Source organism: Natator depressus, chromosome 3 (assembly GCF_965152275.1).
Source record: "Natator depressus isolate rNatDep1 chromosome 3, rNatDep2.hap1, whole genome shotgun sequence".
Classification (NCBI taxonomy): Eukaryota; Metazoa; Chordata; order Testudines; family Cheloniidae; genus Natator; species Natator depressus.
The window spans coordinates 150,275,321-150,303,297 of record NC_134236.1 but is presented as its reverse complement, the minus strand read 5'-3'; the positions used below and the strand labels follow the sequence as shown (position 1 = coordinate 150,303,297).

The following is a 27,977-nucleotide window of genomic DNA, read 5'->3' as shown; positions in this document are numbered from 1 at the left end:
TCCTGTGAGCTGTGGGCCAGCGGGATAAATGATACCAAGTTGCACTGCTGTGATTAAAAAGTATGGAGTGTGCTTAATGAATCTCAATTGAGGCTTTCAGGATTCTCCTTCCGGCTCATTCCCATGATGAAGTGGCAACTTGATCTAGAGAATTAAATTTGTAAAGACAACATCATTAGAAACGGTTTAGCTTTACAAGAACAACCTGCTTCATTGAAAAAGCAGTGGGGAAGCCAGCAGCCATTTGTCACCACAGAGCGTGGATGGTACAAGCTCTGCAAAATGCTGGTGCAGAAAGTTTCACACTGGGATGAATCTGGCTGCAAACAAACAGATGCCCACAACTACCAGCTAAAATGCACCTGTAAGAACCTGGAGCAATGCAGGACTCTCTCCCCCTTAAGTGCAGCTTTTACGACTTAGCCTAAGAGAAGAATTGTCATTAACTTGCACTTCTTACGGCTTTTCTCTTTGTAGGTCTCAGCCACTAGACCGTGAAAAGAACCTACATGGTCACGTTTCATTCTATTTAGTAGAGGGGGTGCACACGCACGCACGCACACTTAAACATGGGCTTAGGAGGAGTCAGTTTTAATTGCTAAATTGTCTATTTCTCCCTTCATTTGAAAACCATTGTTAACTACCAGCCTTTCCGAGAGGGGAATTTAAACACATCAGATGGGCAGCAGGTATCTCCATGGGCAGCTGTTCTACTGTCTATTCTATTTGGCAATGAATTCCTAACACACACACTGGTCAAATCTGACAACTACTGAATCAGTTACATATTGACTTCTACGGCCATTGAATTTTGAACAAAGATTTAGTACCAAAGGGTTTTTGGTTTTTAATTTCCTGCTAGTACAAAATTGTTAGTCTCCCTCTGGCAAACACTTTGACGGATACCATCAAATCTTTATACCCAACAGTGTAAAAAAAATTAAACTTCCCAAATGCACGTATCTGTGCTAGGTGCTTGAGAGACTCTCAGGGCAGCAGAAAAGACAGTTTGTAGTTACAGCACTGGACTGGGATGCAGGAGAGCTGGATTTGATTCCTGGCTCAGCCACGGACTTCCTATGACACCTTTGGTAAGTCACATGCCTCAGTTTCCCAGGTGTAAAATGGAAACAGCACTTCCCTACCTCACAGGGGTGTTGGGAGGATAAAATCCTTTAATGATCGTGGCGCTCAGATACTATGGTGATGAGGGTCAGATATTTACTATTTGTATTAACAAAGCACTTACGAGCCCTAGAGATAAAGGCCTGTACAGAACTGGATGCACAGAGAAAGACTCTCACCCTGCTCTCTGTCTACTCTAAGCCCAGGGATGCTGTAGTCCATTTAGGGCCTATTACAAAGAGAAATCCTATTATTTTATTAGAACAGACAAAAGTGGTGTAATCCATGGGAGGGGGTTGGTGATCATCTTTAAAGCTCAGCTGGCAGCCTTTCTATGAAGATTCCGGCTCTAAATGCGATGGACCTAGCTTTAATAAAACAAAGTCACAGGTGCTTTCTTTGCAGAGGGTTAAATATAAATTTTATTTCACCTTTCCCCAAACTGCGAAAGGACGTGCCAAAGCATCAGAAACAAACCAAAAGAAATTCTGATTTTACAGCCAGGGTTTTCAGTATGCCAATCTTCCTCAGTGCTGCCCCAGCTCATGAGGTTGAACAATCCCAGCATCCAGATTCGGCCTGCCTGTAGCTTTCAGCCTTCAAACTGACTGCATAACAGTTTCAGCACTCTGCTCTCAACTTCCTGGTCTGAGCATCCGGGTTTTCATTCTGAAGGCAGCAGTCTCAGTTCACAGGCTTCAGCCTTACCTGCACACATAAGGCTTGCAATCTTTCAGAACTACTCCCCATTCACACACTCAGGAAAGCTGCTCTTACCTGACCCTACCCCTGCCTTGACTGGCCCAGACTCTACCTTCCTCACCAAGCCTCACTGGATCTTTTCATAGTTGGATTAGTTCCTGTTTTCCTGGCTAACTGTTGTCATGACAGCCTCAACTTATTTCCAGGTGCCTGCACTCAAACTCTGGAATTTATTTAATTCCCAAAGAAAGTGAAAAAGGAACTAGAACAGGAAAATGCTGCACCATAAATAGACAAAACAGGTGGGGGGGGAGGAAAGGGAAACATTCATACTCCATTCATATAACTTTTACTCAATCATATCTCATGCAACACAATTAGTTTTATAAGCCACAGAAACTTCTTAAAAGAGGAAAAAGGCTTCCCTAACTCATACAGCTCCACAAAGCCTCAGACAACCCTGTCACATGCCCTTCCCCTTAAGAGGGAACTACTGTTTCCATCTGCATCTCTCTATATCTCAACAGGTGGTCAGCATTTTTGTGTTGACTTCCTGCTCCCAAGTTTCTCTCCAATTAATACAGTTGTAGGGCTAAATACCACCTAGTAAAGCATGTGTTCTTATCCTTCATTGTATTAACCAGGTGAGCAGATGGTGATGAGTTACTAGGATGAGAATGGAGCCTAACAAGTAATATCTTTGCATTTCTACATCTCATTTTATTGCAAGACATTCTTCTTCTAGCGCATTGACCCATTGCTCCCTTAGGAATAGTTCCCTACTAATATAGGAGATTAGGTATTTTTCTCCTTTCTTCTCTTGGATTAATACAACCCCCAATCCTACTTCAGATGCTTCTGGTTAAACTATAAAGGGCTTCTTAAGACAGGATTTACAGGAGGAGTTCTGTGCTACAGGCCTTTTTTAATGCATCAAAAGCAATTTGACATTCTTCAGTCTAGTTTAGCCCTTTTCTTTTTGGCTTTTTTACTAAATCCATCAGAGGAACAGTAATCTGTGATAACTGGAGAATAAACCTATGATAATAGCCAGCTAATCCCAGGAAAGATCTCCCCTCTTTCTTTGTGAGGGGGATTGCAGCCTCCATAACTATTTTAACCTTGAACACTTCTGGCTTAATTTTTCCATTGCTAACAATATATCCTCATTATCTGGTCTCAGAACTGCCCAGCAACACATTTGAAGATTAACAGTCAAATGGCTTTAGATATCGCACCTGTCACCAACTCTATGTGCTTCAGGGGACTTTCCCCATCAGGACTGTAAATGATGTTATTCAGGTACACCATAGCATAGCCTACATAAGGCCGTAAGAGCCAGTGCACAAGGCACTGGAATGTTGCTAAGGTCCCAAACAAGCAAAACAGCATTATCTTAAACTGATACAGTCCCTGAGACAAGGTAAAGGCAGTTTTACATTTGAACTCCTTCTCAAGGGGAACTTGCCAATAACTTGAGGCTAAATCCAAGGTACTGTATGTAGCACTGCCTAATAAATCCAACAAATCATCTATCTGTGGCATAGGAGAATTATCAAATTTTGAAATGGCATTCAGTTTTCTTAAATTTATACAGAAGTGGCTTTCCCCAGGTTTGTTTGTTTTTTAGCTATCACTATTGGAGAGCACCTAAGGGCTGTTTGATGGCTCAATTATTCACAGAGCTAACATTTGCTTTATTTCCTCCTCCACTTTTAAGTTTCAAGATGTCCTGGAATCTGACATGATCTTCTGGGGAGAGGAGCATGCCCTTCCCTGTCAATAACATACTGAATCACATCATTTGTTCCTGGCACAGCAGAAACTATGTGCTGGAATTTATTGATACACCAGTTCTAATCTGCATATTCAGCAATTAATCCACTGCTTTGTGGGATGATCTCCTGTCTCCTGTACTTTTTAATCTGTCCTAATTACATTATTATGTACTTCAGGGAGAATTGATGTTAAATTCCTAGTTTTCCTTTAAATCCAGAGTTTAACACATTTAACAAATGTATCTCTCTCTTTTCTGAGAGTCTGATGTCATAATCCACCAGTTTTACTGGTCTTAATATTATAAATGGGCCTTGCCATTTACCTAGCAGCTTATTTTCGGTAACAGAACTTTACTCCCCATCCTAAACTGTTGTTCCCAGGCCTGTTTATTGTACCACCTAGCTTGTCTAGCTTGGACATTCTCTAAATGTTCTTTAGCTAGTGGAAGTGTTCTGCAAGTATGTTCCTCATGTTTATAACATAATAAGTAACACTGGAGGAATCAACCGTTTGTCTCTCCCGACTTTCTTCAATCACGTCTAATGGACCACGAGGGCTGGTGGCCACACAACAAATTGAACTGAGCTTGTGGGACTTCTCAATATGAAAATAAGAGACAAAGCAACACCGTATCCCTTCATCTAAGTTCTGACTACATAGCTTTTCAACATCTTTTTAAGGGATTGAACAATCCTTTCCACTAGGCTATATGGGAATAATAAGGGATCATCTGCAGGGGTTTAATGCTCAGGAGTTAGTATAATTCTTAACAGGGATGCCTGGAAATTAGCTCCCTGATCCATCTGAATTTCTCTTGGGATTTCCACCCGTGACCCTAAGAACCACTCATTGCCAGCTGACAAAGGGTTCACTACTTAGGCTATGTCTACACTAGCACTTTTGTCAGTAAAACTGTCGCTCAGAGGTGCAGAAAAAAAAAACACACCCAAAGGCTGGTCAAATTTAGCCACGTTAGGTCAATTTTATAAGCAATGCGGCTACACAACCAACCCATTTCGTCGACCTAAAGAGCTCTTAAAATTGGCTGCTGTACTCCTCCCCGACAAGGGGAGTAGCGCTAAAATCGACCTTCTTGGCTCGAATTTGGGGTAGTGCAGACGCAGCTTTGTGCAATTCGACAGTATTGGCCTCCGGGAGCTATCCCAGAGTGCTCCATGTGACCGCTCTGGACAGCACTTTCGACTCCAATGCACTAGCCAGGTACACAGGAAAAGCCCAGGGAACTTTTGAATTTCATTTCCTGTTTGGTCAGCGTGGCGAGCTCAGCAGCACAGGTGACCATGCAGTCCCAGAATCACAAACGAGCTCTAGCATGGAGCAAACGGGAGACACTGGATCTGACTGCTGTATGGGGAGAAGAATCTGTGCAGACACAACTCTGATCAAAAGGAAGAAATGCTAATATATATGCCAAAATCACACAGGGCATGGTGGAGAGAGGCTACACCAGGGACACACAACAGTGCTGCGTGAAAGTTAAGGAGCTCAGGCAAGCCTACTACAAGACAAAGGAGGCAAACGGTCGCTCTAGGTCAGAGTTCCATACATGCCGCTTGTATGATCAGCTGCATGCCATTCTCGGGGGGGACCCTATCAGTACCCCACCACTGACCATGGACACCTGCAAGGGGGGAGTCTCACACAAACACGGAGGAGGATTTTGTGGATGAGGAAGGAGGAGGAGGAGAATGCGCAGCAGGCAAGTGGAGAATCCATTCTCCCTGACAGCCAGGACCTTTTCATCACCCTGGAGCCAATACCCTCCCAAGGTGAGTTCCTGGACCCTAAAGGCGGAGAAGGCACCTCTGGTGAGTGCACATTTGTAACTACACTACAGGGGTTAAAAGCAATTGTGTTTAATGTTTGATTTGCCCTGAAGAATTGGGATGCATTCACAACCAATACAGCTACTGGAAAAGTCTGTTAACGTGTCTGGGGATGGAACTGGAATCCTCCAGGGACATCTCCATGAAGCTCTCCTGGAGGTACTCTGAAAGGCTTTGCAGAAGGTTTCTTGAGAGAGCTGCCTTATTTCGTCCTCCACGGTAGGACACTTTACCACGCCAAGCCAGTAGCAAGTATTCTGGAATCATTGCAGCACAAAGCATGGCAGCAAATGGTCCTGGGTTTTGGTCGCACTCATGCAACATTCGGTCTTTATCTTTCTGTGTCAGCCTCAGGAGAGTGGTATCATTCACAGTCACCTAGTTGAAATAGGGGAATTTTTGTAAGGGAACAGTAAAAGGACCCTGTTCATGCTGGACTATCTGTGCTTGGCTAAAAGGGATCATCCTGGAGAATAGCCACGTGGTGGCAGGGAGGCGTGTGCTGCACATCCACCCCAAAACCGCAACCCCTCCTTTTAAACGGCAAACCCCACCGGCAGTGCTTGCTATGGGAAAGGAGGGCGCTGCAGTTTGAAACCATTCCCACATGTTATGAAGGCGGAAGAAGCCAACCCCGCGTAGCCTTTGACTTATCATGGCTGCCTGGAAACCGAATTCTGTTGCCCAGCTGTGTGTGATGTGTCACCATACCAGCAGGCGCTCAATATAAAAGGCAAAATGCGACCTTGTACCTAAAGCACAGGTGCTGTCTGCTGTGAATTGCTTGATTCACTGTGAAAGTGTCTCCCTTTTGTTCTCAGAAATGTATCCTCTTAAATTTTATTCTCCCTTTTTATCCCCCCTGCAGGTGCAAATATTTCTATGCTCCCCATATCAACTCCGTCTCTGAGATTATCACAGATTAGAAGGTGGAAAAAAAAAAAAGCACTTGCGATGATATGTTTTCCGAGCTCATGCAGTCCTCCCACGCTGATAGGACACAGCTGAATGCACGGACCTTTCCAAACCATTCGGTGGCAGAGGCCAGGAAAGCATTCAGTGAGCGTGATCAGAATATGCAAGAGGAGATGCTGCGGCTGATAGGGGAGCAAGCGGACATGATCAGGCATCTGGTGAAGCTGCAGGAAAGGTAACAAGAGCACAGACCGCCACTGCATCCATTGTATAACTGCCTGCCCTCCTCTCCAAGTTCCATATCCTCCTAACCCAGACACCCAAGAAAGCTGGGGGGGGGCGGGAGGGAAGGCTCCGGGCACACAGCCACTCCACTCCAGAGGATGGCCCAAGCAACAGAAGGCTGTCATTCAAACAGCTTTGATTTGTAGTGTGACTACAATAAGCAATGTGGCCTTGTCCTTCCCTCCACCCCACCCCGGCAACCTTGTCAGTGATCGCACTTTTTTTTTTTTTTTTTTTTTAAATAAAGACAGACTACATGGATTCAAAACAATAGGGACTTTATTTCTTTTGTCAGCTGTGGTCAAATCGGGGGACGGGGATTGGCTTACAGAGAAGTAAATTCAACAAAGGGGGCGGTTTTGCATCAAGGAGAAACACACACAACTGCCACACTGTAGCCTGGCCAGTCATGGAACTGTTTTTCAAAGCCTCTCTGATGCGCAGCACACCTAGCTGTGCTCTAATCGCCCTGGTGTCTCGCTGTTCAAAACTGGCCGCCAGGCGATTTGCCTCAACCTCCCACCCCGCCATAAACGTCTCCCCCTTATTCTCAGATATTATGGAGCACACAGCAAGCAGCAATAACAATGGGAATACTGGTTGCACTGAGGTCTAAACTAGTCAGCAAACTGCGCCAGTAGGCTTTTAAACATCCAAAGGTGCATTCTACCACCGTTCTGCACTTGTTCAGCCTATAGTTGACCTGCTCCTTACCCCTGTCCAGGATGCCTGTGTATGGCTTCATGAGCCTTGGGAGCAAGGGGTAGGCTGGGTCCCCAAGGATAACTATTGGCATTTCAACATCCCCAACGGTAATTTTCTGGTCTGGGAAGAAAGTCCCTTCCTGCAGCTTTTCGAACAGCCCGGAGTTCCTAAAGATGCACCTTTCCTGACCATCCCTCACTGATGTTGGTGAAACGTCCCTTGTGATCCACCAGTGCTTGCAGCACCATTGAGAAGTACCCCTTGTGATTTACATACTGGTTGGCAAGGTGGTCCGGTGCCAAGATAGGGATATGCGTTCCATCTATCACCCTACCACAGTTAGGGAACCCCACTGCAGTAAAGCCATCCATTATGACCTGCACATTTCCCAGCGTCGCTACCCTTGCTAGCAGGTGGTCACTGATTGCCTTGGATATTTGGATCACAGCAGCCCCCACTGTAGATTTGCCCACTGCGAATTGATTCCTGACTGACTGGTAACGGTCAGGCTTTGCAAGCTTCCACAGGGCTATTACCACTCGCTTCTCAACTGTCAGGGCAGGTGTTATCTTGGTATTCCTGCGCTTCAGGGCTGGGGAAAGCAAATCACAAAGTTCCAGGCAAGTAGCCTTACGCATGTGAAAGTTTTGCAGCCACTGGGGATCATCCCATACCTGCAACACTATGCAGTCCCACGAGCCTGTGCTTGTTTGCTGGGCCCAGAATCGGCGTTCTACTGTATCAACTTGCCCCACTGCCGCCATGACGTCCCAATTGCCACATTCCATGCTTTCAGGAACATCTCTGTTCATGTCCTCCTCACAATTGTCCTTGTGCTGGCGGCTCCTAGCCAGGTTCTGCACATACTGCAGAATAATGCATGAGGTGTTTACAATGCTCACAACAGCAGCGCTGAGCTGAGCGGGCTCCATGCTTGCCATGCTATGTCCTCTGCATGGGTAACCCAGGAAAAAAGGCGCAAAACGATTGTTTGCCATTGCTTTCAAGGAGGGAGGGGAGACTGACGACATGTACCCAAAACCACCCGCGACCATGTTTTTTGCCCCATCAGGCATTGGGAGCTTAACCCAGAATTCCAATGGGCAGCAGGGACTGTACGATAGCTACCCACAGTGCACCACTCCATGAGTCGATGCTAGCCACAGTATTGAGGACGCACTCCGCCGACCGACTGTGCTTAGTCGGGACATACACCATTGACTGTATAAAATCGCTTTCTAAAGATCGACTTCTATAAAATCAACCTAATTTTGTAGCGCAGACATACCCTCAGTGACATAAGTTACACCAACAGAAGCATCAGCGTGGACAGCACTATGTCCGTTCGCTGGGGGTGGTTTAATTATGCCAACAGGAGAGCTCTCTTCCGTTGGCATTGAGACCTTACAGTGGCAGAGCTGTTGTAGCACAGCTGTGCCGCTGTAAGGGCTCTAGTGTAGACATGGCCTTAATGTCAACAATTCCTAACAGATCTGAAACTCACTATACCTAATACTACTTATGGATAAATACCATGAAAGAACTGTGCCTTGACCAATGTCAAACAAAAGCTGGTATCACACTGGTCATTAATATCGCTATGATACGTATGTCCAGATTATATTTAAAGAGGTATGTGCTCCTACTGAAAACATGTTTTAAACTATGTAACAAGGCAGAGTTGACCAACAGATTTTCTACCAGGCAAAGCATGTCTATTCACCTATTCCTGTCCTCTGATGTGAATAAAACATTATAACCCAGACACAATGGGAGCTACATTTGCATGTCAAGTCAACATAAGGATGCGAAGTTGACATGGGGTCAGCACACTAGAGAACAAACAAACAAACGAGGGCATTTCAAATGTTTATGGGACTCTACCTGGAGAAAAGAAAGCCATTTGAGGTGTCTATTTACTGAAGAAATCACTTCAAGGGGATGGGGTATTCATGAAAACTTGGATCCTGGTTTTGACTGAAAACCAGCAGCACTGTCAAAGACTGAATCCTTGGGAGAAAAATCTTCATTAAATAGGAATCTACTTTATTAAATAGGAAAAAGATTTTATTAAATAGGAAAGGTAACCATTAGTAAGTATGGACGTAGGATTGCATTTTACGTTATATGTGTAACCCTTTCAGTTTCCACTTATCTTCACTCGCTACCTTTTAAAAAACTTCTTTGATTCACAATAAATGTATTTCAGTGCTGTGATGTTATAAAGGACTTGATTTTTTACCAGTGAGTTTGACTGGTGAGTTTTACCAGTCAAGCAGTGTGTGTACACAGTTGCTTTTGGGAACAACATACCTGACAATTTCTGTGAGCGTCCAGTGGTTAAGGACTGGATACCACAGGGGGATGCTTTCAGAGGGGCTTAGGGATTGGAATGCACCTATTGCTAACCTGCAAGGGGAAGTGAGGGCTTGCAAGGCTCTGAGGAGTCTGCTTGGGTGGTTAAGACTGGCGGATCAGGTCAACCAGTTTAGCACCAGCCAGACTCTCTCTTGGTGAGGCAGGAGGGAAACAATGGTGACTCTCAGTCCTGGGCACCGCAAGAAACTGTCACACCACCCTAGTAAACATGGTCACCAGCTCCTCTGCAATTCTCCTGGCAGTAGCACTGTGTAAATGGAATGCCTCAGGATATTGGGTTATACAGTCAAATAACTAAAATGTATCTGTTCCCCTGGGTACTCCATTCTAATGGGTCCACAATATCCATTACAATCCTTTCAAATTGTATGTGTACAGTAGGACTCAATCAATAGATGTCTTTCTTAATTGCTTCTGGTGCCACCAACTGACATTCAGGGCAGAACTGACACCATTAAGCTACTTCTTCAGGAACACTGGGCCAGAAAAATCTTTGTAAAATCTCTTGTCCCTCCCCGTAGGCCCACTTAAGGAACTTGATGAGCCATCTTCATGAGCCCCTGCCTAAAACCCTGGTGACTACCAGCTGTTTCACTCACTTTTCAGTCTTAGGGTGCTCACATATCCATACAATATACCATTCTGGACTATACGGTAAGGGAATTTAGTTTGACCAACATTCTTCTCACCTAGTCCTTTAGAGAAAGGTTTGAGGGCATAATCCCTCTTGCTGATATTTAGCAATATCCATATTGTATATATGGATACTTGCAAGCCCTTAGCCCTTTTCCTTTCTCCCCTGGTAGGGTGAGTCTTTCCCCCCTCCTTCAAAAATATCTGAAAAAAGGAAAGATAGATCCTCATCCTCCTCTTCCTTAAAACTTTTTCCCAACTGATTATAACTGTTACTACTTGAAGTCAGGCTATCAGTCTCCTTTATTAAAGTTAGTGAAATTAGGAAGATCTTTCCCCAATACTACGGGGAAAAGGAAGCTTTTCAGCCATGCCCGTTCTCATAGGAATCTCTTGTCCATCTACTTGGAGCTTAACTACCACCAGGGAACATGCTTTAGTGTCTCCATGGACACACCTAACTGTTATTGAGTTTATTGGCTGTGTATGTTTCAACATGTTCTTGAACCAGGGTCTGGTGACTCTCAAATCCACCAAGGCTTTTACTAGCCTTCCTTTTAGTACTACTAGTTTTGAAGCGAAGGTCTCCCCCACCCATCATGGAAAAGTTACCAAATTTTCCCCAGGAGCGGGTCTTAGCCCTGGAACAAAACCTCCTCAGGTGCCACAGTTTGTCACATTGGTAGCGATCTTCTTTTTGGGTCTCCCATCCCACAACGTTCACCTCACAAGTAATGATGGGATTTGTTCTTAACCAGATTCAACATTGTTCCTGCTTCTGCCTTACAGAGAGAAAATGCTGACATTAGGAGAAAGAGTTCCCCAGTCTATGCTCCTGAACCCAGATCTGAAGATCACCTAGCAGGTTGGATAGAAACAATTCCAGGACAAGTATCTTAGTTATTTAAGCAAAGGTGCAACATTTCTGAACTTAATCCATTTTTTAAATAAATTCCTTCAGATGTTTACTATCTTCAAGGGTCTTCAGAATTTCTATATCAGAAGGACTAGGACCTTTGTTGCTAGATCTCTGGATTATACTACCATCTCTACAGGGTTTCCATAACCCTAGGCTTCTTGGCTCTCCAGTCCACTAGGCTTGTAGAGCCTTTTCAGTGAGATATGGGGTAAGCCAGAGGATCTTGTGGCCATCTGCAGGGCTGAGTTACCCTTCTGAATGTCAAGAGACTTGCCTCCATATCATCTTCTATTTCTGGATTCTCCCATTCTGTGGTCAGGCAGAGTCATCTCAGCCCACTGCTGATCCTCCTATTTGCGTTGCTCTTCTTGGCATTTTCTGAACTCTGCTGTTAGTCACTGTTCAGTCTCCATCTGCTATCCATCTTAACATCCCCGTCTCTTCGGGTGAGTCCCCTTGCAGTCCTTTCAATGTTTTAATATCTGCAACTGGGGACTTTAAAGACCATCCACCCTCCACTTGGGGCCTGCCATCCAGGCTCTGGTCCATGCCTGGTATAAGGCCCTACCTCCAGTATAGCATCTCCAGTGGCTCCAGCTAGCTCTTCCTCTGACCATCTTTCTTTCCTGGGCAGTCAGTAGCCAAGCAAAAGTCTTACCACTGGGTCTTTTGGGCTTTGGTCCAACTTCCAGGGCCTCAGACCACCCTGTCACAATGCTACAGAGCAGCAAAGGCTGGAAGAAATATGCATCATGTAGGCAACTATTGGAGACGGGAGGATCAAAAAAAAGAATTGGTCACCTGAAATTACAAGTTAGGCAGGCATCTGGGGGACAAGGCTTGAAAAGTGTAGTGCAGCGTCAAGATAAGTGGTTAATATTGTATGGCATGAGCACTTCATTGACAAATGCCACACCCTAGAAGATCGAGCTTTTCTCCAACACACACAGGGCTAGTTAGTGAAGTATATTCAGAAAGCCAGGCGTTGGATTTGCCACTGTTGGTGTCCAAAGTGGACTTAATTTGCAAAATCCCTTATTTGGTGACCAAACTCACTCTGTCCATGCACACACGCGCACACCACTGTAGTCAGAACTCACACTGAATCCATTGTGCTCTACCAGGTGAAGTCACCAGGCACCAGCTCTCCAGCTGGCTGTGCCAGTAGTACCTGTGCTATTCCCATGTCACAAAGGGGTATCACTACTTTCACGTCCCCTTTTTCTGATATTTGTTAGCTCTAGAAGTTGCTGCCCACTCTCAGGCTGACGTCTCAGAAGCCCACAGGGGATCTGGTGCTACTTGAAGGAAAGATTATTTTTAGTAATATTTGGAAGGCCCGCTCTGAAGTTATAGCAAAGTAAAGCCTGCATGCCACTTTAATAAAAGCTTCTCCAGTTGCCTCAGTGGAAAGGTCCCCAGTTTGGAAATGGTGATATAACACTGATCTTCATCAAGTTTTACAAATGATGCAGGACTCCAGCGCCTCAAGCTCACAAATGCATTTACATTTAAATGTATTTCAAAGATTTGCTGAGCCACAAACTTCCTTGAAATTCTGCTGCCTGGGGCTAATAGGAATAAGTTTCTGTACAGAATGTGTGTGCAGCAAGGCTGACTTGGATTTGAATGGAACATGTAGTTAGTTGGACTGAGTCTCCCTTGCTACTAAGAAAGATGAAATTCACCATGGTTCTAGCCTTCTAATTAGCATCTGATCTGCCCGCCGTCAGTCATCACTGACTGCGATTAGTGCAAACAGAACAGCGCTCTGCATAAATCCTGAGCTTGAAAGATACAATGGTGAATGCCAGGGGCATCTCTCACAGCAGAACGTACTCAATTTTGCTCTCAGCTGCTCATCCGGTTTTAGCAGCATGCTCAAAAGTGACTTTGACCTACCATGAGCTTTTGGGAGACGCTGTTATACATGGAGTAGCGGGAGGAGGTGCCCTCCACAAGAGAGTCTGCTTTGAACTCATTGCTGCCAGAGCCGAAGACTGGACGCCTCTCATCGCTCTCACTGTCAGACCCACTGCCACTACTGGAAGACTCTGAAAACGAAACAGAGGGGAGAAATTAACAAGCGTTTGTTTCGCTAATCAGAGGGGAAGCTGTATATGGGAATTCCAAATTCACATCCCAGAAGGCTAGGGGATAGTAAAGAGTCCGCTTCAATAGCTCAGACTGGCTGTGGGGAGCATGCAGACTTCAGATACAACTCTCAAGACAAAATACCAGCTGTCTTGCTACTTCATTCCACCATAAAGAAGGTGAAAGACAACCCCCCCCGCCCCCCAGGGCTGCCACTTGACTTCTCCCTTGAGAACAAGCTGACATTTACATTTGTGATAAACACCAATTCACACTCTTTTCTGACTAGTAGAAAATGTTTTAGATATGTGGATTTACCATACCTGATAATACCAATGGGGAAAGTGGGGGTCATTCTTGACCACAATGATAATCCACTTATGCCCTGAACTAGGATATTTAATTATCCTTATCTTGCTGCATATAGGTAGGACCGAATTCTTTACCTTGCACATGTAAGGTGCAGATGTACCATAGCCTTGTATTGAACACATCTTCTCCCTAGCCCTCTATAATTGAGCAGTACACTGAAATGCTGTCAGAACATGATCCGAATTTCAGCAATCCTGAGGAGACCCCCATATGGCAGAATCTTCCACAACAACGAAGAGTGGGCAGCTGCCAAATCTCCTAGAGGTAGTGTTATCAGGGCAGTGGGACTGTTACTGAATGAGATTATGTGGGAAAGTTGGTGGACAATACTCCCTCCTTGAGCAGATGCACAGCTCAGTGAGGCATGCTGGAGACTTAGAGTGGAATACCAGCCCAGCACACTGGATTCCAGGAAGGCAGATGCCAGGATTTATCAATAAAAAACCCAAGAATAAAATAAAGCTTTTTACATGAAACCTCTGTTACACTGGAAACCAAACTCTACCCACTTGCTGGGAGTAAGTCAGTGTAAAAGGCTCCAGCTCTCTCTCAAATACCTGCTCACCAAGTCTCTCTGGCCCTGTCAGCATTAAGGACTTTACACTGGTGTAATTAGACTGATGGAGCTACACCAGTGCAAACCTCCACAGACATGCAAACCCTTCATACAGACATCATTTATTGCAGCCCTTGCTACCTCCACAAAATAAAACTTAAATGCTGGACTGTAGTGTGTGAGTGTGAGTGTGAGATTCCCCAGCCACCCCACATATAAGATCCTTGGATAAGGTGGCAGGGACTGAGTTTTCCCTCCTCCTGAACCAGACCCCATCTCACCCAAAAACAGGGAGCAGTGGCTCCCGACTACCTTCCTACCACAGGGTTCTGTGGGATATCATCCAACTTATATAATCCTACCAAGCAGAGAGCTCTGTGGGAACCCCACAATGCAACCCTCTGCTTGGGTTCAATGATCCAAATGCTGACACCCGTCAGCATCCCCTGCTGCAGGGAGTGGTAGAGGCCCTGCCCAGGGTCATTTACTCTTTGAAGCAGTGGCTGGGGTTCCAGCAGCAATGACCGGGTTCCCTGTGCTCCTAATAGCAGCCGTCAAGTCCTTTCCACCTCCCTACTCCCCTCCCCATAACACCACAAGTGGCACAAAAGCAGCCATGGCTGCACCAGGTACACTTGGGTCACGTTTGGAAGGTTTCCTTCACAACCATAAGGACTAACACAACCTCTCTTAAAAGGAAAGCTGACTCAAGAGATTGAAGGCACTTGCCCAGGAAAGATTCCTGATCATCCCGATCGCATGAGTTTTTCAGGCCTTGCTCTAGCTATCAGAAGTTCCACAGATTGATTGTGCGTTGTGTGGAGAAGTACTTCCTTATGTTGGTTTTAAACCTGCTGCCTATTCATTTCATTGGGTGACCCCTGTTTTTGTGTTAGGTGAAGGGATAAATAACACTTCCTTATTCACTTTCTCCACACCAGTCACGATTTATAGACCTCTGTCACGTCCCCCATTACTCCCATTATTTTCCAAGCTCAACAGACCCAGTCTTTAATCTCTCCTCATATGGAAACTGTTCCATACCCGCCCCGATCACTTTTGTTGCTCTTCTCTGTACCTTTTCCAATTCTAATATATCTATTTTGAGATGGGGTGATCGGAACCACACACAGTATTCAAGCTGTGGGTGTACCATGGATTTATATAGGGGTGTTATGATATTTTCTAGTTTATTATCCATCCCTTTCCTAATAGTTTCTAACACTGTTAGCTTTTTGTTTGGTTGGTTTTTTACCACACACAGCCGCTGCACACCGAGTGGATATTTTCAGAGAATTATCCATGATGACACCAAGATCTTTCTAGAGTGGTAACAACTACATTAGACTCCATCATTTTGTATGTCTATTTGAGACTATGTTTTCCAGCGTGCATTACTTTGCACTTATCAACACTAAATTTCATCTGCTATTTTGCTGCCCAGTCACACAGTTTTGAGAGATCCCTTTGTAACTCTTCACAGTTAGCTTTGGACTTAACTATCTTGAGTAATTTTGTATCGTATGCAAATTTGCCACTTCAGAGTTTACCCCCTTTTCCAGATCCTTGGGGGACCCTACTGTTTACCTCTCTCCACTATGAACACTGACCATTTATTCCTACCCTTTTTGTTTCTTATCTTTTAACCAGCTACTGGCTCATGAATGGACCTTCCTTCTTATCCCATGACTGCTTACTTTGCTTAAGACTCTTAGGTGAGGGACCTTGTCAAATGCTTTCTGGAAGTCCAAGTACACTGTTGGATAACCCTTGTCGACAAGCTTGTTGACACCCTCAAAGAATTCTAACACACTGGGAAGGCATAATTTCCTTTTTCAAAAGCTGTGTTGACTCTTCCCCAATATACCATGTTCATCTGTCTCTCTGATCATTCTGTTCTTTACTATAGTGTCAACCAGTTTTCCTGGTACTGAAGTTAGGTTTACCAGCCTGTAATTGCCAGGATCACCTCTGGTGCCTTTTTCAAAAATCAGTGTTACATTAGTTATCCTCCAGTCATCTGCTACAGAGGCTGATTTATGCAATAGGTTACATACCACAGTTCGGAGTTCCGCAATTTCATATTTGAGTTCCTTCAGAACTCTTGGGTAAATAGCATCTGATCCTGGTGAATTATTCTTAAATTTATACATTTGATCCAAAACCTCCTCTATCGACACCTCAATCTGGGGCAGATCCTCTGATTTGTCATCTAAAAAGAATGGCCCAGGTGTGGGAATCTTCCTCACATCCTCTGCAGTGAAGACTGAGGCAAAGAATTAATTTAGTTTCTCTGCACCTCAATTATCCATTGGCTCACTGGTTATTTGGCAGGCTTCTGATGTACTACTTTTTTTTTTTAAATTGCTATTTGTGTGTCTTTTGCTAGTTGGTCTTCAAATTCTTTTTTGGTCTGTCTTATAATACTTTTACACTTGTTTTGCCAGAGTTTATGCTCCTTTCTATTTTCCTCAGTAGGACTGACTTCCAATTTTTAAAAGGATGTCTTTTTGTTTCTAACTGCCTCTTTTACTCTGTTTAGCCACGGTGGCTTTTTTGGGTCCTCTTACTGTTTGTTTTTTATTATTTGGGGTATAAATAGAGGCTCAAATTAAATTTTAGTGTTTTTAAATAGTTTCCATGCAGTTTGCAGGCATTTCACTCTTCTGTTTGTTTTAATTTCCATTTAACTAGATTCCTCATTTTGTGTAGTTTTTTGAACTCCCTTTTTGAAGTTAAATGCTACTGTGATGGGGTTCTTTGGTATTTCCCTCTTACAAAGATGTTAAATTATATTATGGTCACTATGCCAAGTGGTTAGTTATATTCACCTCTTGAACAAGATCCTCTGCTCCTTTCAGGAGCTTGCCTCTCCCCTTTTGGGTTCCCGGAACAGCTGCTCCAAGAAGCAGACATTAACAGTGCCTAGATATTTTCTCTCTGCATTTCGCCTTGAGGTGACAGGTACTCAGTCAATATGGGGGATAGTTGAAATCTCCCATTATTAGTGGGTATTCTGTTTCTGTAGCCTCTCTGATCTCCCTGAGCATTTCACAATCACTATCATCATTCTGGTCAGGTTGTTGGTAGTATATTCCTACTGCTATTATTCAAGTCTGGAATTTAGTGGTACAGTTTGAATCATTTAAGATATTTACTATATTTGACTATGCTTTCTTTCACATATAGTGCTATTCCCCCACCAGCATGACCTACTATGTCATTCCTATATACGTCTAATTATTTTGCAGCTTGGCACAAATCAGAAGCAAAACTAAAGTAGTAAAGAAGCAATATCACTCACAATTTTCTAAACATACTAAAAATATACAATAAAAATCTAAATATTAAGCTATATAATTGCTTAAATAAATGTATATAGTTATACTGTACCCTTCTACGTAGCAAAAAGATGTACCAAATCTAGCATAAAGGCTCTATGTAGTTGTAAATCAACATGTTTTAATGGCTATATCAACCTGTAAAAATGCACCTTTCTTTAGAAAATCACTGAAGCACAAATGGAAAAGTTGATTAAAACTGGTTATTTAAATTGTGGCTTTCCACGTGGTGATTTAAATTGGTGACTGAAATCAATCCACCCTGGCCCCAAGGGTCCTTGGCACGGACATGTCGTTCCCAGTGAGGATGGAACAGCTCTTTCAGAGCCATCAGGTTGCCAAGGTTTTGTAGAATATTTTTAGTGACCGCTCAATAACTCTCTTTATTGGCTGGGAACATTTAGCAAGAATAGAGACCAGAGACTGTCTGGCAAGTGTCACCACAGCCACATCCTAGTTAAAGAGACCCAGCTCCAACCTGGAGCACCCCCGGAGTCAGCGCCTATAGGACTGAGTGGGAGCTAGGAAGGTTTCTGCACTGCAGGGCACAAAGCTGCCTTCTCCCATATTGAGCTGGAATACTGCCTGAGGCCTAATATTTTCAAAGTAGTCTGAGTGGGAGAAGACATTAGCCACAACTCCCATCTTAGTCAATGGAAGTCACTCAGTTAACACTTTTGCACAGCTTCGCAATCAGCCATTCAGCATAAGCAGAGCTGCTGGGCACCACTGTGGTTCCATGGTTAATGCTATCCAGTTAGAACTCAAGAGTGGGCAAAGCTATTACATTTAAAAAAAAAAAAGTCTAAATGTGAACATAAGAAATCAGGATTTTACAGGTATATGGAAAAAAAGCAAAATGAGTTTAAAGCAGAAAAAACATACTTAAGAAAGTTCCATTAAGGCCTTAATGGGCAATATTGTAATGACAATATAATTAACCTGAGTAATATGACCATCCTCCTTTAAAAAAAAAAATCACAAATTTTTAGGCAAAGAATTACTCTGCCAAAGCAAGTGACAGGCATAACTGCCTCTACAAGGACCTTGTCAGATAATCTGTAAAACATTATTGAGAATCCAAGACATTATTTAGGATTGTCATTTAAGACTTTTTCATCTGAACTAATGCAGCAGTTACTCTTATGGCTCTAGAAGAAAGGAAACAGATCAGGAGTAAGAGATAGCACATTTTTCAATACATCAGTGATTCATAGATACTAAGGTCAGAAGGGACCATTATGATCATCTAGTCTGACCTCCTGCGCAACGCAGGCCACAGAATTTCACCCACCCACTCCTGCAAAAAACCTCTCACCTATGTCTGAGCTATTGAAGTCCTCAAATTGTGGTTTAAGGACTTCAAGGAGCAGAGAATCCTCCAGCAAATGACCCGTGCCCCATGCTACAGAGGAAGGCGAAAAACCTCCAGGGCCTCTTCCAATCTGCCCTGGAGGAAAATTCCTTCCCGACCCCAAATATGGCAATCAGCTAAACCCTGAACATATGGGCAAGATTCACCAGCCAGATACTACAGAAAATTCTTTCCTGGGTAACTCAGATCCCACCCCATCTAATATCCCATCACAGGCCATTGGGCCTATTTACCATGAATATTTAATTATCAAAACCATGTTAACGCATCATACCATCTCCTCCATAAACTTATCGAGTTTAATCTTAAAGCCAGATAGATCTTTTGTCCCCACTGTTTCCCTTGGAAGGCTATTCCAAAACTTCACTCCTCTGATGGTTAGAAACCTTCGTCTAATTTCAAGTCTAAACTTCCCGGTGGCCAGTTTATATCCATTTGTTCTTGTGTCCACATTGGTACTGAGCTTAACTAATTCCTCTCCCCTCTCTGGTATTTATCCCTCTGATATATTTATAGAGAGCAATCATATCTCCCCTCAACCTTCTTTTAGTTAGGCTAAACAAGCCAAGCTCCTTGAGTCTCCTTTCATAAGGCAAGTTTTCCATTCCTCTGATCATCCTAGTAGCCCTTCTCTGTACCTGTTCCAGTTTGAATTCATCCTTCTTAAACATGGGAGACCAGAACTTCACACAGTATTCCAGGTGAGGTCTCATCAGTGCCTTATATAACAGTACTAACACCTCCTTATCCCTTCTGGAAATACCTCTCCTAATGCATCCCAAGACCGCATTAGCTTTTTTCACAGCCATATCACACTGGCAGCTCATAGTCATCCTATGATCAACCAATACTCCAAGGTCCTTCTCCTCCTCCGTTACAGTTGAAAAGGGCAGCAATATTTCTGGTATTGAAAAACAGAGTAACATCTCACAGGGCATGCTCCCTGATGCTATGTATATCTAAAGTGAGTTCAAAGGAAAAAAAGACACATGTGTGATGAATTTTACAGAACACAATCGCACCAATTAATAAAGTACTAAATTTCATCTGAGTTACAGCCAAATGGTGAATCATTAAACCAGCTTTAATAGCAATCTTATTTTTAAGAAACCATTTGACCACGATGAAGGTTAGGTTTTAAAACAAATAAATTGGTTTGGGAGAAGGAGTTAATCAATCCAGTGGTCAAATACCGTTTTACATTTACAAAATAAATTTATCAGAGTTCACGCTAAATTCAATCACAGCCATCTGCAACCAATGTGGCAGAGCCTACTGTGTGCACACAGAGATGCCTGAGGTGTGCCAAACTGAAGGCTATACTGGCAGATTCCCAAGAGCCTGAATGTGACACCGATATCTATCTGTCCATTAGGAAGAAGCAGAAAAGGTATGGGGGTAATGAGGGGGTTTGTGTGTGTGTTTCGATATTTCAGGCCTGTTTTTTAATGTTAGAAATCCAGGTAGTGACTGAAGAACAAGTGAAATGAGGTCAGCAGAAGAACTGAGAACTGTGAAAGTTACAGCAGTGGAGAGAAGAAGGGAAATGTAACGACTTTTAAAAACCTCTGTTAAGGTTATTCAACTTCAGTGACTAATTAACACTACAGAGAATGGATACATTTGGATTCAGCACACTGCCCCTTCAATTAAGGTGCATGAGCTCACAATATGCATCTTTTGAGAAATTCAGAAGGTCGTCCAGGTAAGTCCATCCATGACACTCTCAATATTTCTAATGTACAAAAGAAAAAGAGTAGATACAAGGGACAAAGCAAACAAAGGTTATATGATTGTTATTTTCAGATGGCAGTAAAGAGAGTGTCCAGATAAGATTATGGAGGAGAAAAATTTAATTCCCCCCCCACCCCCAGTTTGGGGATAGAAACTGTATAGTCCTTCCTTCTAGAGAGGAAGGATGGTCCTGGAGTTAAGGCACTGAATTGGGATCCAGAATACCTGCATTCAATTCCAGCTAATTAATTAAATCCCTGAAGAGAAAAGCAGCCTTTCCTACAGGGCTATCTCCTTGCAACTCTGGTGCCCGTACTACTTCTGATCTTACCTTGAGTTGCATGATTACTACATGGAGGTTCATCATCGGAAGTGGAACTGAGGTTCAGCCCCAGATCTTCTGCCCTCTTTTTCTGCTTCTGGTTGCTGTTAAATTCGGGCTCTGCTCGTCTCTTCATTTTTACTGCAAGGAGAGAACAAACAGTAAGCATCCAGCAAGTTCATTCCCTCCAATACTGGGGCAAGATCTGTGTTGTTGCTGCGGTCCAGCAGAGTGCATGGTTTTTCATGCTATTTGGGCACTATGCTTTGCCTCCAAAACCTGCCACAGATAAACGTGGTTGCTTTTCCCTTGCTGCCATCCAAAGCTGTTAGTCCAAAAACAGGGAACCAGGACACACAGCAGCTTTCCCTACTGTTGACCAATTTAAACCACAACTGTATGTGAAACCCCGCAACCAGGAGAAGAAAGTAACTGGTGAGAGGTCTCCCCACACTTGGGAACTCAGACATTTGATTTGGCTCCAAAAGGGCTTTTTAACAGTGCATATTAGAGATTCGTTCTGCACTAGCAGTACAGAATTGAGGAAATGTAAGATCAGTTCAGTGGGTGTTTTCAGTTTCCTCTGAAAAGCTGCATAAAGGAGCCAACTTCTTCTGAAGGAGGCAGAACATTCTGAAACCTGATCCTGCAAACGCAGATTTTTAAAAATAGTTTTCCCACCCTTTTTATAGCAAAGCTGTAAATAAGGATGCATACGGAAGTCTCTTTCCCATTACACTACATTAGTTGGGACCTGTCTTTCCTATTAAATTACATTAGTTGGGACCCTCCTTCCAGATGACATCATGGTATCCTCTCGCACTGAGGATCTCTCTCCGGGGGAGGGAACTCCAGTTATTAGGAAGAGACAGGTAAGTTGTGGGGGATTTGATCATTAGAAACACAGATAGCTGGGTTTGCGATGACCAGGAGAACCGCATGGTGCCTTGCCTGGCTGGTGCAAAGGTTGAGGATCTCCTGAGACATCTAGATAGACTTATGTGTAGTGCTGGGGAGGAGCCAGTGGTCGTGGTACATGTAGGTACCAATGACATAGGGAAGGATAAGAGAGAGATCCTGGAGGCCAAGTTTAGGCTGCTAGGTAAAAGATTGAAGTCCAGGACCTCCATGTTAGCATTCTCTGAAACACTTCCAGTTCCAGGCACAGGGCCAGTTAGACAGGCAGAACTGCAGGGTCTCAATGCATGGATGAGATGATGGTAGAGGGAGGAGGGGTTTAGGTTTATTAGGAACTGTGGAAACTTTTTGGAAAGGGGGAGCCTATACAGGAAGGATGGGCTCCATCTAAACCAAAATGGAACCAGATTTCTGGCACTTAAAATTAAAAAGGTCATAGAGCAGTTTTTAAACTAAGGGTTGGGGGAAAGTCGACAGGTGCGGAGGAGCACGTGGTTCAGACAGAGACATCCCTTGGGGAGGATCTATTATTGGAGATTCTTTATGTCCTAGGAAGGAGGAGAAGATGGAAGATGATAAAATACAGGTAGGATCTGATGAGAAACAGTCAAATGAAAAAAAGTCCAATTCAATTACATCATGTACTGGCAGATAGCTAAAAGTGACATGTTTTTAAAGTGCTTATATACAAATGCTAGAAGTCTAAATAATAAGATTGGTGAACTAGAGTGCCTCATATTATAGGAGGATATTGATATAATAGGCATCACAGAAATTTGGTGGAATGAGGATAATCAATGGGACATGGTAATACCAGGGTGCAAAATATATCGGAAGGACAGAACAGGTCGTGCTGGTAGGGGAGTGGCACTATACGTAAAAGAAAGCGTAGAATCAAATGAAGTAAAAATCTTAAATGAACCAAACTGTACCATGGAATCTCTATGGATAGTAATTCCATGCTCTAATAAGAAGAATATAGCAGTAGGGATATATTACCAACCACCTGACCAGGATGGTAATAGTGACTGTGAAATGCTCAGGGAGATTAGAGATACTATGAAAATAAAAAACCTCAATAATAATGGGGGATTTCAACTATCCCCATATTGACTGGGTACGTCACCTCAGGATGGGATGCAGATAAAGTTTCTTGACACCTTAAAATGACTGCTTCTTGGAGCAGCTAGTCCTGGAACCCACAAGAGGAGAGGCATTTCTTGATTTAGTCCTAATTGAAGCACAGGATCTTGTCCAAGAGGTGAATATAGCTGGACTGCCTTGCAGTAGTGAAGACAATATAATTAAATTTAACATCCCTGAGGCCCAACTTGTAGCATTTCATTTCAGAAAGGAGGGCTACACAAAAATGAGAAAGTTAGTTAAACAGAAATTAAAAGGTACAGCGCAAAAACTGAAATCCCTGCAAGCTGCATGGAAACTTTTTAAAGACACCATAATAGAGGTTCAATGTAAATGTACACCCCAAATTAAAAAACATAGTAAGAGAACCAAAAAAGCGCCACTGTGGCTAAACAACAAGGTAAAAAACAGTGAGAGGCAAAAAGGCATCCTTTAAAAAAGTGACAGTTAAATCCTAGTGAGGAAAATAGAAAGAAGCACATAAAACCTGGCAAATTAAGTATAAAAATATAATTAGGAACGCGAAAAAACAATTTTAACAGCTAGCCAAAGACTCAAAAAGTAATAGCAAAAAAAAAATTAAGTACATCAGAAGCAGGAAGCCTGCTAAACAACTAGTGGAGCCACTGGACGATCGAGATGCTAAAGGAGCACACAAGGATGATAAGGCCATTGCGGAGAAACTAAATGATTTCTTTGCATCGGTCTTCGCAGCTGAGGACGTGAGGGAGTTTCCCAAACCTGAGCCATTCTTTTTAGGTGACAAATCTGAGGAACTGTCCCAGACTGAGGTGTCATTAGAGCAGGTTTTGTAGCAAATTGATAAACTAAACAGTAATAAGTTACCAGGATCAGATGGTATTCACCCAAGAGTTCTGAAAGAACTCAAATGTGAAATTGCAGAACTACTAACTGTAGTCTGTAACCCATCATTTAAATTGGCTTCTGTACCAAATGACTGGAGGATAGCTAATGACACGCCAATTTTTTTAAAAGGTTTCCAGAGGTGATCCTGGCAATTACAGGCTGGTAAGCCTGACTTCAGTACCAGGCAAACTGGTTGACTATAGTAAAGAACAAAATTATCAGACACACAGACGAACATAATTTGTTGGGGAAAAGACAACATAATTTTTGTAAAGGGAAATCATGCCTCATCCATCTACTAAAATTCTTTGAGGGGGTCAACAAGCATGTGGACAAGGAGGATTCATTGGATACAGTGTACCTAGCTTCTCAGAAAGCCTTTGACAAGGTCCCTCACCAAAGGCTCTTAAGCAAAGTAAACTATCATGGGATAAGAGGGAAGGTCCTCTCATGGATTGGTAACTGGTTAAAAGATAGGAAACAAAGGGTGGGAATAAATGGTCAGTTTTCAGAATGGAGAGCGGCAAATAGTGGTATCCCCCAGGGGTCTATACTGGAACCAGTCCTATTCAACATATTTATAAATGATCTGGAAAAAGGGTTACACAGTGAGGTGACAAAATTTGCAGATGATACAAAACTACTCAAGATAGTTAAGTCCCAAGCAGGCTGCGAAGAGCTACAAAAGGATCTCTCAAAACTAGGTGACCGGGCAACAAAATGGCAGATGAAATTCAGTGTTGAGAAATGTAAAGTAAATGCACATTGGAAAACATAATCCCAACTATACATATAACATGATGGGGTCTAAATTAGCTGTTACCACTCAAGAAAGATCTTGGAGTCATTGCAGATAGTTCTCTGAAAACATCCACTCAATGTGCAGCACCAGTCAAAAAAGTTAACAGAATGTTGGGCATCATTAAGAAATGGATAGATAATAAGGCAGAAAATATCATGTTGCCTCTATATAAATCCATGGTACGCCCACATCTTGAATACTGCACGCAGATGTGGTCGTCCCATCTTAAAAAATAAAAAAAAAATTGGAAATGGAAAAGGTTCAGAAAAGGGCAACAAAAATTATTAGGGGTATGGAACAACTTCTGTATGAGGAGAGATTAATAAAAGACTGGGACTTTTCAGCTTGGAGAAGAGACTACTAAGGGGGATATGCTTAAGGTCTATAAAACCATGACTGGTGTGCAGAAAGTAAATAAGGAAGTGTTAACACAAGAACTAGGGGTAATCAAATGAAATAAATATGCAGCAGGTTTAAAACAAACAAAAAGAAATTTCTTCACACAGTGCACAATCAACCTGTGGAACTCCTTGCCAAAGGATGTTGTAAAGGCCAAGACTATAATAGGGTTCAAAAAAAGAACTAGATAAATTCATGAAGGATAGCTCCATCAATGGCTATTAGCCAGGATGGCGTCCCCAACCTCTGTTTGCCAGAAGCTGGGAATGGGCGACAGGAATGGATCACTTGAATATTACCTGTTCTGTTTATTGTCTCTGGGGAACCTGGCATTGGCCACTGTCAGAAGACAGGATACTGGGCTAGATGGACCTTTGGTCTGACCTAATATGTCCATTCTTATGTTACTGAAGAGTTTGCTGACAGATAAATAACCATTGTTTAACCCCGGGGAGCAGTAACAAATGAGAGTCAATTACCTTCCACTGAACTCAACCAAGCCTGAGGAGTTTGCTGGGAAAAATGCCAGGGAACGGAATGGGACATAGGGATAAAAATACATATACTACTTAAGAGCAAGAGCTAGGTTCTGTTGGGGTAGGTGAAGTGCTGCAGGAATCTCAGTTAAATATTTAACATGAAGAACAAACAATATCAGTGTTTGTAGTCTAACAGGATTAAAACCCAAGGAAATAAAGAACTGAACGCTAACGGTCTGACAGGACCACAGAACCATCCAGACTAAAAATCCACCCAGGTGGAGCCACGGGGCTTGAAACTACTCTTACAGTAGCGTCAGCAGGAAGGAACTGAGCACAGTTCTGCCAAGAGATACACGTCGAGGGATGTCGCGAATGTAAGCGGGTGTTGCGGGGTTGTAACCAATGGCAAATTTAGACCCACAGTTGCCAGCGATTCTCTCCTACTCGGAATTAGGAGGTACGTACAAAGCCCTTCACAAAAGACCGCAGCACCAGACAGATTCATTAGCCCAACGGGGCCCACTTCATTGGGGGCCCGCGGTCTGCTCTCAGGGCGGCGTCCCCAGAGGGCAGCGCAGAGCGGGTCCCGTTCGCAGGGATTCGTGTTTCTCCAGCCTCTTTCCACCGCAGGCCCCCGGGAGCGCTCCGCGGGCCGGGAGCACGGGCGCGCCCGCGATGTGGGGAGGGGAGGAGGGGCAGGGCACCAGGGAAGAGGCACGGCACAGCCGCCGCGCAAGAGCCAGGCCCTGGGACTGGGGCAAACGCCGACCCCCGGCAGCTCCCCGCGGGGAGCAGGAAGGCCCCTGGGCGGCGGGCGCGGCAGGGCCGAGGGTCACGGGCGGCACTCACTGGGGCGGGGTCTCAGGCCGGCACCATGGCCCGCAGGCGGCGGCGGCGAGAGAACCAGGCCGACTCCGCTCCGCTCACTTTCGTTTCTCCAGCTCCCCGTCGCGCTCAGGGTCCTCCCTCTCGCCTGGCGCGTGCCAGTGACGTATGTGCCGGCTCCGCGCCTGCGCCCAGAGCCGCTAGGGCCGGGGGGCGACCCGAGAGCGGGTTGAAAACAGGGCAGGAGGGAAATGAGGAGGAAGGAGAAGGGGGCGGGACCATTAGTCGGGGCCCGCCGCTGCAGGGCGGGGCATCCTTGGGCCACGCCCCGCCACTAGGCGGGGCTAGAGCCGGACGGGCCGAGCAGCGGTCTGCCGTACCCGGCTTTCGCCGGTCCCCACTCCCAGCGCCGCCCTGGGGGCTGGCCCTGGCAGTCTCTCTGCAGGGACGCAGAAACCCTAAGGCCCCATGGGCTACTGCCTAGGGCTGGACGGAGAGGTGGAGCTAGGCCCAGCTTCCATAGGAGGAGAGATTAAAAAGACTGGGACTTTTCATCTTGGAAAAGACACGATTGAGGGGAGATAGGATAGAGGTTTATAAAATCATGAGTGGTGTGGCGAAAGTGAACAGGGCAGCATTACTTACCCCTTCACCTAACGCAAGAACCAGGGGTCACCTAAGGAAATAAATAAGCAGCAGGTTTAAAACAAACATGAAGAAGTATTTCTTTACACAGTGCACAGTCAACCTGTGGCGCTCGTTGTCAGGGGATGTTGTGAAGGCCAAAAGTATAACTATGTTCATAAAAAGAATTAGATAAACTCATGGAGGACAGGTCCAACACTGGATATTTGCCAAGATGGTCAGGGATGCAACCCCATGCTCTGGGTATCCCTAAACCTCTGACTGCCAGCACCTGAGACTGGACGACAGAGGACTGATCACTCCAAATTGCCATGTTCCGCTCATTCCCTCTGAAGCTTCTGGCACCAGCTACTATCGGAAGACAGGTTACAGGGCTAAATGGACCATTGCTCTGACCCACTATGGCCGTTCTTATGTTCTTGCATCAGGAACAAGGTCGATGACTAAGACTTACTTACCAAGGACCTTAAAACTGGGAAAGGGTTAAATGCAAGATGCCAGGTTTTAGCCTTACTCTTGTTTTCCAGTAGACATTCACTTACCAGACCATGTATTCTGTCACCACCATAAGGTAAATCTTATTTTACATGCTTTACTAATATCTATTGGACGAAGAACTCTATTTGTGCCTTAGAACCCAAAATACATGAAGCTGCCAACTATTGCTCCATTTGAAATATTGCTGTCACAATGTGGTGCCCGTTAAGGTAACCCTACTTAGCAGAACTCACTTTTCACATGGTTGTTCCTTGGATAGTCTGTCCTCAGTGTGTTTCTGCTATTCTGCTCCTTGCAAAGAGCACATTTAATTTT

At 44.1% G+C, this 27,977-nt stretch overlaps 1 protein-coding gene and 1 pseudogene across 1 annotated transcript in view; one reads left to right on the top strand and one right to left on the bottom strand.

Annotated features, from left to right (window-relative positions):
• CMTR1 (cap methyltransferase 1) overlaps positions 1-26,769 on the bottom strand; it is a 57,011-nt gene extending 30,242 nt beyond the window's left edge. Inside the window, exons 1-3 of the mRNA XM_074949093.1 lie at positions 26,544-26,769; positions 21,093-21,224; positions 13,192-13,343 (exon numbers count right to left, since the gene is read on the bottom strand). Of these exons, the coding sequence (XP_074805194.1) occupies positions 13,192-13,343; positions 21,093-21,219 (279 nt within the window). The 5' untranslated portion in view covers positions 21,220-21,224; positions 26,544-26,769. The remainder of the gene's footprint in view (positions 1-13,191; positions 13,344-21,092; positions 21,225-26,543) is intronic.
• LOC141985196 (myb/SANT-like DNA-binding domain-containing protein 7) lies at positions 4,519-6,613 on the top strand (annotated as a pseudogene).
• Positions 26,770-27,977: the final 1,208 nt, after the last annotated feature.